Source organism: Chiloscyllium plagiosum, unplaced genomic scaffold, assembly GCF_037043375.1.
Source record: "Chiloscyllium plagiosum isolate Xiang-an unplaced genomic scaffold, Cpla_swu_hap1 HiC_scaffold_6, whole genome shotgun sequence".
NCBI lineage: Eukaryota > Metazoa > Chordata > Chondrichthyes > Orectolobiformes > Hemiscylliidae > Chiloscyllium > Chiloscyllium plagiosum.
In genome coordinates, this window is record NW_028270144.1 from 80,102,905 (window position 1) to 80,117,846 (window position 14,942).

A 14,942-nucleotide genomic window follows, 5' to 3' on the forward strand; every position below is an offset into this window, starting at 1 on the left:
TCTGACCTCCTTTGTGATATCAAAGCTTGATGCTACCCCCAAGTCCACACCCCAACACACCCTTCACCATCTCTTCCAATTGTCATTATCCTACCATTTCCTGATTCCCTCCCTTATCCTGGTGCTTGCCATATTGGAATGGGAGTCAACCATTCAACCTATTGATGGAACAGGTTCATTTCATTAATCATGGCTGATCAAGCTCTTCAGTGCCTTTTACCCACACTGTCCCCATAACCCTTTATGCCATTTATAATCAAACATTTCCAAAAACCAAAGCCTCTATTTAAATATATTCAAAGAATTTCCACTGCCCTTTGGGGTAGAGATTTCCAACAATTCACCATCCTCTGAGCAAAAGAAATTTCTCCTCATCTTGGTCCTAATTCGTGTCCATCTTATTTTTGAATTGTACCCAGAGTTCTAGACTCCCCACCCAGGGGGAAACATCTCACCCTGTCTATCAATATGTAGTTATTTTGTAGGGTTCAATGTGAACACCTCACATTCTTCAAAATTCTCGAGAATGCAGGCCCAGTTTACCAAATCTCTCTTCATCTCCCTTCCTGGCTCACCATTTCCCTCTGTCCCCAGTTCTCGCTATGACCATAGCTCAGGAGAGGGCACTGAGGTAAGAAAAAGTAAATGAAAGAGTGGGAGGGAGTTGTAGAGGGCTGCAGCATAGTTAAGTGTGCTGAGGGCAATAAAGTGAATCCCAGTGAATCCAAGTGGATCAAACCCAATGCAGCAAAATGGAAGTTGACTCAATCATGATTATCAGCCAGACCTTACCACAGAACATAGAGAGAGTTGCAGTTCTATTAAAGTACCCATCACAAGAGTTCCATAATGATTTAGGTTCACCTCCACAGTTATCATTGCTGCCTAAGAGAAGGAATAGCTCATGAGTCTATTTGCCTTGATTCCAGTGGGTCTTGCAACCTAACATTTGGTCTAACACTTGCTGGCCCTGCGTCAATAAATGCATCAAAAGCAATTGGACTGAGTTCTACAGACTAGTGAGGTTTGATCTCATGGCTGTGCTGAATTAGCTAAACTTAGCCAGGTCCAGAGATGTTACAATCAGCTGTCAAGATAGATTGAAGAAGTTGGGGCTATTCTTCTTGGATTTGATTGAGGTTTTCAATATCATGAGCAGGCTGGGTAGCATAGAGAGGAAGAAGCTGTTCCAGCTCGTCCTTAACCAAAAGAAAAAAATGAGAGGGCATGGATTGAAAGTGATGTGTAACTGAAGCGAAGATGATAAGTGAGCATTTAAGGTCTGGAATGCACTACATGTAAATATGGTGGGAGCATTCAAGAAGGAATTGGATGATTATTTGGATCAAAATGGTGTGCAGGGATAGGAGCAAAAAGATAAGAGATTGGCACTAGGGAGCACAACTGGGGCAGTCGTGATGGGCTGAATGGCAGCTGCCCATACCATCAGAAGCCTGTGATTCTGGACTAACAGCCTGATTCCTCACCCAAACAGCCTCAAGGAGAAAGACAAAGAAAACTGAAAATATTTTCAGCAACCTTTACTGTGAACATAATTTTCAAACTACTCCAAGTCAATTCAGTTGCTTTTCTACAATTAACTGAAAGTTCCTCGTGTACAAAATTCCAGCTTTACCCTCCATTTGTTGCTATGACAGTGTCTAGTTTACTTCCTTCAGCAGTCTCTCTTGTTTTGTTTGTCAGATTATTTACATGTTAATGTTTCATTCATTCAGCGCAAGATCCATCTGCCTTGGTACTCTTATGTTATGAATGAAGCAGACTTTCTCAGGAATCGTTTTGAACCCATTTGAGAAGGTTACTGATGCAGGAAGCATGGAGTAAAAACACAGAGTGATAGGAGCCCATTTAAGACAGCCAGCTAGCATTGAAAAGAAAAAGGTTAATGTTGAGGTGTGAGCCTTCACCACTTAGTTGTGCATTTCAGACGTCTTCTGTATTCTAAAGACCTGTCAGATTTGATACATATTCACCTCAATGAAAGAGAGAAATTCAGTACTTTAATTAATGTATAATAAACCTTCAGTTTGTATGAACTGTGAATGGTAGAAGAAAATGCTCAACTATACAGCACAGAAAATAAAGTGATATGAAGCCTGTTTATGTGCTCCTAGCTTCTTGCTTCCCCTGCCCCACCAAACATCCCAACTCCCACCTAAACTGGGTTTAATCTGCGTACTATTTTACAGCTGTATTTTGGCTAGCTAGTAAGGCTTTTGCTCAGGGCATCAAAGTTAGCATATTTTGACAACATTTCTACTCTAATTAGCCACATTTCATAGTACAGAATAGAATCTCCACAGTGTGGAAACAGGCCCTTCAGCCCAAACAGACCCATCTGAGAGTATCCCACCCAGACCCATTCCCCTATCCTGTAATTACCCCTGACTAATTCACCTAACCTGACATCCCTGAACACTATGGGAAATTTCCCATGACCAATTCACCTGACCTGCACATCTTTGGATTGTGGGAGGAAACCAGACCACCCACAAGAAACCCATGTAGACACAGGGAGAATGTGCAAACACCTCACAGGCAGTCTCCCGAGGCTGGGATTGAAGCTGGGTTCCGGGCGCAATGAGGCAGCAGTGCTAACCACTGAGCCACCGTGCCATCCTGCTTGTTGCTTTCTGACTGATGTTAAGTGCAGTCATTATGATGGAGCTGCAAAGCCAGAGGAGGGGAAAATATTTAAGGAATTTCAAAAGGAAAACTCTTCCTTGATCTGATGCTAGTCCAAGTGAACTTCTTTCATTGAGGCCCAAGAGATAGAATTACCAGAACTACAACAGATATCTGGGACAAGATTGATGCTCACCACCTTGGCTGCAGGCCAGGACGTCACTCCCACAAAAAAAACAGTGGTGTACTTTCTACTAATGAACACAGGTAATCATTAAATGATAATATGCTTCCCAGATCTGTTGAAGAAAATGTGGCAGATTCTGTGACCACTTCCCATCATTCTGACATTGTTGTTTCACATTCCCTGTATTTTTCTGATGTTACATTGTCTTTCACTTCTGGTGACACGAAAATAAATAAAACAATTTTCAAAATTCACTCATGGGACATGGGCAATGCTGACTGGTCTGCAATTATTGCCTGTCCCTCATTGCCCTTGAGAAGGTGGTGGTGAGCTGCCTTCACAAATCACTGCAGTCCATGTGCTATAGGTTGACCCATTGTGGGTAGTGGTGTTCCCACATGTATCTGCTGCCCTTGGCTTTCTAGATGGTAGTGGTCATGTGTTTAGAAAGTGTTGCCTAACGTCTTTGGCAAATCTCTACCTTGCATCTTGCAGATAGGACACACTGCTGTTACTCACCATCAGCGGTAGGAGGTCCAAATATTTATGAATGTGGTGCCTATCAAGTAGGCTAATTTACCCTGGATGATGTCAAGCTTCTTGAGTGTTGTTGGAGCTACACTCATCCAAGCAAGTGGGGAGTATTCCATTATTCTCAGGGCTTGGACCTTGTAATGGTCAATAGGCTTTGCGAGACAGGACGTGCGTTACTCACTGTGATGTTCCTTGTCTTTGACCTGCTCTTGTAGCTACTATATTTATATGACTATTCCAGTTCAGTTTTTGGTCAATGATTCAGAGGAAATTTAGCACGTTGACACCTGGAATTAGTAGGTTGTCTTACGAGGGAAAATTAGGCTAGACTCCTTTTCACTAGCTTTTAGATTGATTAATTTCACTAAAATTTATAAGATGCTGAATGCTGAAAATGTGTTGCTGGAAAAGCGCAGCAGGTCAGGCAGCATCCAAGGAACAGGAGAATCGACGTTTCGGGCATAAGCCCTGAATGGTCTTGACCAGGTGACATAGAAAGAACTTTTGCTCTTGTAGGTGAGTCTAGAATTAGGGGATACTGTTTTAAAATTAGGAGTTGTTCTTTTAGGATGGAGATAAGGGAATTTTCTATTTCTCAATGGATTATTTGACTTTGGAACTCTCTTTTTCAAAGTAGCAGAGCCAAGGGAATCAAAAGTTATTGGGTTTTGGTGGGAACCTGGAATTCAGAACACAAACAGTGATCTTGCTGAGTATTGGAAAAAGCTTAATTGGCTGAATGGTCTATTTCTGCTCAACTGATATGTTTGCTTGCCAATGGTAAACCAAAGATGTTGATAGTGGGGGAATCCAGTGATAGTGTTGACATCGAATGCCAAGGAGTGATGGCTGGATGCTCTCTTGGAGATGGTTATTGGCTGCTAATTCCACTTCCTTCGAGTTCACCATCCTTCCAACACCAGGCGGTGTCTCAGAGGGTCAGTAATACTGGAGTCTTAGCAATGCCACCTCAGGTTGGGGACTGAGGATGCTTTCATGTGGAGGTGCACATAGACTCGTGGTACAAATAAAATATGGTGAAGGTCAAAGTCACTAAGCATATTGAAGCAGAGATTATCTCTTCTGGAAGCATCATTTGGGCCACAAATGTGGATTTCATTGCCCATGGCCCTGTCAAAGGAAACATTTGCTCTGATGACAATCACCCGGCACCATCACCATCATGTCCATATGGCAGAGGGCACTCCGCAGTCTGTTAACCACAAGCAAAGCCTTGACATTGCCCCGTAAATGAGGCATTACTGATGTTAATTAATTACTCCCCTCTCTGGAACAGCCATTCCCAATCCCATTCTGCTCTGAGGAAATTTCCCAATAACAGAAGGTGTTGGACAACACTCCAGACATGGCTTCCCCCCTGTTTTTCTAGCACCCAACCCTGCCACCCTCACACACCCACCAGAGACTGGGACGATACAGCCCATAAATGGGCCCACTTAAAATATTGCATTTTAGGGAACTAAAATGCCAGGACAGATTTTAGTTTGAAAAGCTCAGAAGATGAGAGAGATCTTGTTGCACACAAATCCTTCAATGTGGAATGGAAAGTTGATAAGGTGAGTTATTTGGAGTTAACATAAAGGTGTAGAACATAAAGACAGAAATCACAGGAGAATTTTATAAATCGCTAGTTAGGCCTTAGCTAGGAGAGTGCAGCTTCTCGTGGAGAATAGGAGAAAGACCAATAAAAGATACAAAATAGATTTGAAAGATGAAAAAATGAAGAGGAAAAAATTGAAACCATTCTACTTAGAACAGAGAGTTTTGTAAATGAAGACAAAGCACTGGACAAACACAGCAGGTCTGGCAGCATTTGTGAAGAGACAAATCGGCCAGCGTTTTGGAAATAGATATATATCATACTCAAAGTGTCAACTGTTTCTTTCTCCACAGAAGCTGGTGGATCATCTAACCTGCTCCAGCACTCCTATTTTAGTTCAGATCACCAGCATCTGTACAGTACTTTGCTTCTGTTTTAACTGTTAAAGAGTTGATCAAATAGAAAGTTGTGAGGGGTTTTGATGAAGTAGATAAAGGCTGTTCATCTGGTGGGTAAGACAATCGACTAATCTAAAATTGATTCAAGATCTTTCTTCAATGATTGTAAAGAGAGATGAGGAGAAATGTTTTACTGATTTGGGAATTGGAGTAGTCTGTGAAAGATCAGTGGAAGTTGGTTCCATTAGTGAAGGGTGTTGGGTAGTTATTTAAGAATGAGGAACTTACTGGACTATGGCCAATAGCAAGTTGCTACACCAAGCATAACAAAGAACCAGCTTGAGCAAATCAGGCCAACTGGTCTCCTACATTGTAGGCTTCTTTGATTCTATAAATGTCTGGCAGGTGGTTTAAGATAATAATTATTAAACCTCACAGCCAATCACACAACAGTTCTCAGATTATCAAATACAATCTTCAGGGAAATCTCAAGTTCTGCTGCCAACGCAAATCCCTGCCTGACCATTCTATGGCACTCGGCATCTGTGAGAAAGTAGGCTGCATAGACTGGGGAAAAAAGGTGCAATGTTTTCTGTCAACACTTCTAATGAAAAAAGATTGCTGGTTTTTGCTCACCCTGACGTTTTCAATAAAATATTTTGGCAGGATGAATTTAATTTCTTTCCGTTAATTCTCAGAGCAGTAGACTGTTCTGACATCAGAAATGCTCACCATTCAAACTCAGCTTCTCTTTTTGTTTGATCATCTGTTCCACTCTTTATTTTTAATTATTCTCTTCATAATTTCTGTCTTTTCAACATCTGGGTCTCTTGGTGGTTTCTTGTCTGTTCTGCTGGTGCCAAGCTTGTTATTTGAGCTGTTTCACTGCTTGTTCTTGTCTGATGTACTCTCTGAATGAATTTTTTTTTGTTTTATTTTAAATTAGAAGCCAGTTAATGGATTAGCCTAGATTTTGCAGTCCTAAATAATGGAAAATGTTGGGCAGTTCTCATTATTACAGGATGCATCAACAACCAACCTCCAGCAAACCTGCCACTATTGAAGTCTGGAAGCTTTGAAGTGCCTGAATGAGCACCAGAGGTGCTCCCACTAGTGGTGCTGCCATTCCCATTCTGAAAGCAGAAAGGACCATTCATTTGGAAATAGTGTTTCATTGCCTTCATCCTTGCATAGACTCACTCACCACAACTTGGCAACCTCTCCAGGATGCTAACTCCCTCCCATATACACCCCTTACCAGCTCTGACTACTCCCATTCCCTTCCCCACATTCTCCACCCCCTGCATCTCCACACACACCCCATAACTCCCCTAATCTTCAACCCCACCAATGTTGGAAACAGAAGGGAAGTTTCATCGGGGAATGGGGTGGATGAAGGGGAGAAGGGATAGAGTGTGGGGATCTTCTAAGCAAAGCAGGGGCGGCAGGAAATCAAAGCAACCCCCCAATATTTTTAAGGGGTCTTTCCTACCAGTATTCAGCCCTGAAATGTTTGTAAAACATGTGCATGCTTCCCTGTTACAGACTGAAAGACTCTAGCTTGCTTCAACCATGAATACCTTTTTCTTTGTGTGATGTTGCTGACATTTTGTTTGACCCAGCAGCTCTTGGGGATGGTCAACAACCTAGTTGCAGCCTCTTTGATTGGTTGCTGCCTATAAAATTAATCAGAAGGCCAACTGGCCCTCCCTATGTGCGAGAGACGTGCAGTTCTTGCCAACATCAACCCAGTTGTAAGGTTGCAACCTTTACATAATGACTCAGGTGTAGAGCCTTCAGAGAGTTTCTTTTATACAGTAGCTGATAGATACTGTGACAAAGTAGATGTTGCTTCTGTCAATATTGTAGGCTTTCAGTTGTAAAGAAGAAATTAGTTCTTGGATTTGTTCCTGCATCTCCTGGAGTAAAGTGTAGAATGTGTTTTTAAAACTACAAAAAAAGCCTACTTGATATGAGCATGAAATTCATGTTCATATCCCTTATGACAGATGGAAGGAGCAAAATCCAGGTTTCACTAAGTTTGATCAGAGCATGGAAAGAGAGGCTACTCTATTTTATTCAGGTCATGAGATGCTTATAACCAATGATGCCTAGAGGTCTGCAAACTCTGTATTGCAGCATCTGTGGTCATGTTGTTCACCTAAAAGTTGTTCATCAGTGGTGCAGGATGTTAGTAGGAGTCACTGCATTCAAGTTTTCCATATTCTCAACTGGAAGTGAAGAGGATCATTTCTCACCTGTTTACAATCAGACATGAGTTTCTCTCTCCTGCTTACTAATAGTTGGGATATTGCCTTACTGGTGAAATCCACTCATGGCAAACAGTGCTACTTGATTGAAAGTCCCCAAGGTGTTCCCCCAAGCATTCATTGTTTTGGAATTGGCTTCCTTTCTTTTGTTGAACAGTTTGTGGAATACACAATTCCCAGAGTTCAGTTTCTTTTTCAGCTTCTTGAAGTGCCCTTTGGACAGTTCTCTTCAGACTGACCAGAAAGTATGGTGCAATTCTTGAGCATGAGGAATATGCTCAAGAAGCCAATTCCAAAACAATGAATGCTTGGGGGAACACCTTGGGGACTTTCAATCAAGTAGCACTGTTTTGCCATGAGTGGATTTCACCAGTAAGGCAATATCCCAGCTATTAGTAAGTAGGAGAGAGAAACTCATGTCTGATTGTAAACAGGTGAGAAATGATCCTCTTCACTTCCAGTTGAGAAAGTATGTTCCATGAGGCAGTGGACCTGGGGCCTGGAAGGCATATTAATCAGTTGAAAAATTGAGCATGTTCCTCATGCTCAAGAGTTGCACCATCATGTATTATCTGGAGATTTGAAAGGCACGTAGGATGTGTTGAATATCCTCAAATCTTTCTGACTGGAGCCAATACATCTATTATCTACACAGATAAATCTTACAAATAAGAATTCCTTGCCATGCTTTGTACATTCAGGACAGCAATTTATTAGAGAGTCCAAGGCTACAGCAGTATTTTCATCAAGGGTTGTAGTGGACTTGGTCATTGTCTGCTATTACCAGGGGTAGGAAAAGTAATTGTAGCTTCCAAATATTTCTGGTTACACAAAAAATTGAGTTAAATGTAATCTCCAATTGGTCTCCTGCCTATAAGAGAGTTGGTATTGCCACCACCTCTTGGAAATGAACATCTACAAGCATCTTGATCTAATGAAATCCAACTTCAGAAATCTTTTTATATTCATAGAAAAAGGATTAAATTAGTTGCAAGGAGTACAAGTTAGCATGTCCTTCACTGACTACAGAAAGCTACAACCTGATGGACCTTCCCTTATTTCATAAATTTTTGTTTTTAGCTCTGCCTAATATAAACTTACCAGTTGACATATGTCAGTTGTATTAAAAGAATGTAACTCAGTAGAGGACGTGAAAAAATAAACATATTGTAAAAGCCATTATTTTGATAATGTTAGCAGATATGACAATGTTCTAAAATAGTTGACAAAATAGAGGAAATCTGTTTATATTGAGTTAATTTATTTTCACAGGGGCAACAGTGAAAAGAGTATATCATCCATTGATTATTGCCTGAAGTAACTTCTAGATTAGAAAGCAAAGCATTGAACTCTACATCTGTTGAACTGGGATTGGAAGACAATGATCTGACTGAAAAGAGAAGCTGATTTCTATTATCGTTACGTCAGAGGTCAAACATTCAAAATGTTTGAACATCTCTCAGTGACATTAGGCAAATCCTCTGTTCCATGAGGCAGTGGACCTGGAGCCTGGAAGGCACATTAATAAGTTGAAAATTTGTTGGCATTCCAGAATCCCACCCAACCCACTACTGCCTGAATGAAGTTCTAGGTGGGATGTATCAAGCTCTGCCTTCCACCATGCCATCAACTAAGGAAGTTTTGCGGTCAATTAATTACCATGGACAGACCAACTAAGGGCTTAGCTATCTTTGGATTGTAGTTGGCTCCAGGTGTGATTAGACAGAGAGAGTCTCTCACCTGCCTGGTAAACCAGTGCAAGCTCTCGCTGTTGGCAGGGGTAGTTCTTTCAATCTGTGTTTTTAATTTGTGCATCAACGAGGGACTGAAAACAGGCCAGGGAGGGTGACTACCGCCTACTCTCAACTCCCTTCCCCCAACCCACCTTCATAAATGAAGCTGGGGATGCCACTGGCTTCCCCTCATAAACGGAACTACCAAATATTATTATGCAGACCAAGTATATGGTTTCCATATTCTACAAGCTAGGCTGTAGAGCTTCTCTCAAACATGGGGAGCCTCTGAGACAAGAATCATAAGGTTAAAAACACAACTCCATGTGCACAATTGTCAAATTATTGTTGCTAGTATTTAGAGTCCATGGGGGTAAACCTTGTATGCCAGCATTCCTGTCATATTCTAGAATCCTATCTACACTCAACATCTAGCTCTGAAGGTCACTCGTTAAATGAGATATTTTACATGCCTTGTACTTCAATAAATAAGCCAAAAATTTATATTACTGGCAGTTGCAGGCAATTCAGAATGAGGCAAGCGAGACATGTTAATAAGATGATAGTTTAATAATTCTAATGCAGCAGGGACTTGTCAAATATTTAAACCTTTATTGAAACTGGAACAAAGCAGCTAGTCAGTGACTAAGATGCATGATTACTGTCACCAGATCTGTACTCCGAGGGAAAAATATTACTTCAATCCAAAGCACCATCTCTTACTTCAGTAATCCCTATGCAGTTTCATATTTATTCAGCTGGACTGTTTAGGCCAAAGGCTAATGATAGGCTTTGTTTTCATCTGTCTCCAGGATGTCTCAGTTAATCTATTTGTTATGGAAACATATATTTGAAAGTGGTAACAAAAGTATACAATGGCTAGTGTAAACAATGGCAAATCATAATCTGGCTTTGGTACTGTTACTTTTAAAGTATCCAATCACTGTTGGGTACAATGGAACTCTGCAGCAACGGTAGTGTTAATTTTGTTGTTCGAATTCAGGCAGGAATCCACTTAAACATGGTGTGACAAAGGTTCAGCAGCTTTTTAATAAATAGCACTAGCGCAATTTGAGTGCAATTATACTGAAGTCCTTTAATAGATAATCAGAGGAATTTCCCTGAATCTGCTGTGTAAACAGGCAGCCCATTGCAGATGCAAAATCCAAATTTAGAATAATAATTACTGTTTTGATTTTGATTACTGTTTAAGGTGGAAAATGGCTAGAATGCCTACTCTGTCATGGCTTTGAAAAGTACACTACAATTTATAAAAATAAACTTGACCATTGTGTTTTAAGGCAGAGCAGGTTAAACTATTTTCCTGTTATTAGCTACTTCTTAATCCCTGTCTGTACTTGAAATACTGGTAGGATCTTCAGGACCTGCAGGAGGCCTTGGAAATGAGGTGGGTTATTGTCATCAGGACTGATGCCTTACTGCCTCTGTGCAAAAAAGTTACCACTTTCAAAGTCAATGGGCTACACTTTGCTGCCATGCCTGGGGACAGTCTTGATTTGCTATGATTACTGCATGATCAATGAATGGGCAATGAATGTGCAGTGCTCTTTGGCAACCAAAATGGTGGGAGGTGGCCAGATCTGGATTGCCAAACATCTAGTGGCTCCAAATATGATGCAGTAACACTTCAAATTCCTATAAAAATAACTTTGTTCCTATTCAGCCTCACTGAACCGTAATACTAATAGGAACAGGAGTAGGCCATTCGGTCCCTCAAGCCTGCTCAACCATTCGAATGGATCATGCCCGATCCGACATTCTTTATGTCCCCTTTTCTGCCCTTTTTCCCAGAACCCTTCATGCCTCTACTGACTTAAGAATCTTTCTATCTTGGCATTGAATGTACACAAGGACTTGACCCCACAGCTGTCTATGGGAAGGAGTTCCAAAGACTCTTAACCTTCTGAGAAAAGAAATCACTCCTTATTTTCAGTCTTAAATTAACGCCCCTTTATTCTGAGGTGACAACCTCTGGTCCCACTTCAGCTGTGTGAAACTAAGTATTCCTTTGTCAATACTTGACCTCTCTGAGGAGCTCTCCAAGTTTCCTTAGTCAATGTTTGTAAGGGTTGGGTAACACTCTGGCCCAGAAAGTAATTCCGAATACTGAGGTTTCAGAAGAATGTCTGGTTTTTCTTGGCTCAGGACAAGTTTGTGATCAGTGGACACACCTAGTGAAGTGTGGACAATGCATTCCTGCTGTGGAGATGAGGAATTCTGACCAGAGTATGATTTCTTATCTTGGAAAGGATCATTACTCCATTCTTTCCCCACTCCTTTAAGTGAACATTTATACAAAGCGTTAATTGTTAGAAGACACTGTTCATGCATGTGCATGTAGTCAATACTTAAAATGTCAGCGTTTGAAGAACAGAGCACATTCATCAGATGGTGGAAACTGAAACACTAATGTGTTAAAGTTCAAAAAAAGAGCAAGGTGTATTGAAATGCTTAGTAAGTATAGAAAAGACTGCTGACAGAACAAAAATACGGGCAGAATGTGGCAAGTGTGAATCATACCACTTTCTGAGAGATCTGGCATCTAAAATATGGGCAGATTTTAAGATTAAGTATATCAGTGATACATTAATGTGACAACAAAAATGAACTGGAAACCAGGAAGTACTTCAATTACCTTAACTACTTTTTGTCCATTCTTGCATCAAAAGAACAATAGTGCATACATTTCTTTTTTGAAATTGGACAAATTTACCTCTTAAAACACCTTACCAGGCCTGACAAAAAATAATTGTCAGCTGTGCCACAACATCGTACAGACCTAGATGGCTCTGTTTCATTTTCAGTCTATACTCAGTTAGCAAATCCCAGTAGAAATATCATAATTTATCTTAGCACCCAAACTAAACATTAACCAGCACTCTTACAATTGGTGACTGCTCAATTATTTCTTCTAGAACTTGAGTGTGGGTGTGTCTGTGTGTGTGTGCTTGGCTCTGTGAGACAGGTGATAATAGAATTATGCTTGGATTTTATGATGTTTCCCTGTTTAAAAACTCTGCTCATTGCATAAGTTAACACATGAAGAATGGTTACTTTAGACAGTGACTGATATCATAGAAAAGTATCCTGGTGTAGTTCATAGAGTTATACAGCATGGAAACAGACCCGTTGGTCCAACCTGTCCATGCCAACCAAGTTTCCCCAATTAAACCAGTCTCATTTGCTTGCCCTTGGCCCATATCCTTTTAAACCTTTCTTATTCATGCACCCATCCAAATATCTTTTAAATGTTGTAACCATAGCTGTGTCCACTACTTCATCTGGCTGTTCATTTCACATACGAACCACCCTGGTCAGGTCCCTTTTAAATCTTTCTCCAGTCACTGTTAAAATTATGCCCTCTAGGTTTGAACTCCCCAACCCTTGGAAAAAGACCTTTGAAATTCACCTTAACTATGCTCCTCAAGATTTTATAAATCTCTATAAGGTCACCCCTTAACCTCCTAACCTTAGGAGCATCAGCCAAACATAAAGATAAAGAGGTCAAAAGTAAATCATTATATTTTGAGTCATCTGAACAGTAACACAAGACCACTTCATTAGTGATCAGCTCAAAAAGAAAGACAAAGGGATTAACATTATTGTTCACTACTAGGAGTGATCATTTTAACAGATTCAAATGAATTCCTTGGTACTCTATTTAGTTGAACTCACTGAAACACATTCTGATTCTTCCATATGCATGGCGGAGTATTAATTTGTGTGTAAAGGTAGGGTTCGGAAATCTTAAGACTTTACCATAAACAAATCCTCGGTCTTTCTGGATCGGTGATAAATAAATTCTTACTAAAAGACCAGTTTTCAGCGTCTCCAGTTCCTAGTGAGTTTGATGCTGCTGCAATGTGTTGTTTCTGAGAACCAGTGCAGTCTACTGTGCAAATAATATGTCAAAGGTTTGACTTGCCTGAGGCTGATGCAGAACCATCTATAATATGCTTTATGCTATTTCTGAAAACGACAATATTTTCTCGAGCATTTTTTTGTAAAGAGAACATAAACACGTATTTGTAAATAATATTACAAAAACACGTCAAGGTCCTTCACAGACACGCAAATCTAGTCAACCAGAACATCTATTGCTGAAGTAATTTGATTGACATTTACAATTCCTGACCTTCCTAAAATGACTCTTCATCTATTATTTGCATACCAGTGTAATCCACAACTTTCTTGCATTTTATTAAAAAATACAGCTTCTCTCAGTCACTCTTCAAGACAGATTTAAATTTTTAAGGATAGTTTATTATTTATGAAATGATTTATTGTTTTAACCTTTTTAACATCATTGTTAAAAATATGAAAATACAGACTTTATTACGTTTCACTTTGCATGAAACTATGCCACTGTTTCAAAGTGACTGGTAAAATCTACTGCAAGTCAAAGCTTTTTGAGTCACAATCTCACTGTTGTGTACAGAAATTGACTGGTTGAAAGAAGATAAAGAATTGAAACTTGCCAGCTCTTATTAAGTGAGCTTCACCAGTTCCAGGTCAAGCAAACAGCAGGAGAATTGTGTGACTATTATGTTTTCTACTTTTTTCAGAAGGGAATTGACAGGGTCAGCTCTCAATAACCACCACATACACCCCCCCCCACCCCACCACAAAGGCCGCCATCTTAACTTCCTAACAAACAATGATGTCCACAGGCTAAATGCATATGTGCAGATTATCCTGTCCATTGTTATTCCATGTGGCATTGGATGAACTGAACTGAACAAATGACATATTTGAGCATTTCTGAAGGTGATACATTTTTTTCCTTATTTTGATGACCTCAAAGATTGTAATGAACAACAATTCATCTTAAGACAAAAGAGATTACAGTTATTTAGCTATGTTTAAACTTTGCAATGAGCCATCCACTGAAACTGCATTTTCCTTTAAGTTTGTTTTATGACCCATTGCAGGTTATTCCATACTGCAGTCAATTATGGAAAAAGCAGGCCAGAATGGCTGGCAAGTCAGTGCTATCTGCATAGAGAATTTCAATGATGCTAGTTACCGACGTCTACTAGAAGACCTGGAACGAAAACAGGAAAAGAGATTTGTCGTGGATTGCGAAGTGGAGAGACTACATAACATTATGGAGCAGGTAATGCCATTAATTTCAAATCAATATCAATCATGCATTCGTCGGCTAAACTCCACTATGTAAATACTTAAGAATTGCTTTTTGCCGAAAATAAAGTCTTATTTGGAAAATTAATCACACCTTCTGTGCATATTTTTTGAGACATAAATTTCTGTACATAAATTTTTGAGATTGGAGCAGGACTTCAACATCAAAACCAAAACTAAAATAAGAACAGAATTGATCAATCTATTGAGAATACTGTGGAATTGTGCAGAAGAAAGGATGTTCATATTTTGAAAAAATGAAAAGGTCACTGAGTATCTACCGAAGCAGAATAAATTGAGTTGTGACGTTATCTTTCTATCTGTTCTAAGTACATCTGTGAATATCAATTGCCACCTCATTAAATTTAAGGTGCCTGTCATATTTAAACAATTTTTGAGCAGCTTCCTTTCACCAGGTAATATATGCACTTTTACAAAAGCATTCTGCTT

General features: G+C 39.9%; 1 protein-coding gene across 7 annotated transcripts in view; it reads left to right on the top strand.

Annotated features, from left to right (window-relative positions):
* The window catches only part of LOC122550693 (glutamate receptor 4), a 252,123-nt gene that overhangs the window by 50,248 nt on the left and 186,933 nt on the right, over positions 1–14,942 (top strand). For all 7 annotated transcript variants that reach the window (XM_043691816.2, XM_087988145.1, XM_087988146.1 and 4 more), the window contains exon 4: positions 14,282–14,466. In XM_043691816.2, the coding sequence (XP_043547751.1) occupies positions 14,282–14,466 (185 nt within the window). The remainder of the gene's footprint in view (positions 1–14,281; positions 14,467–14,942) is intronic.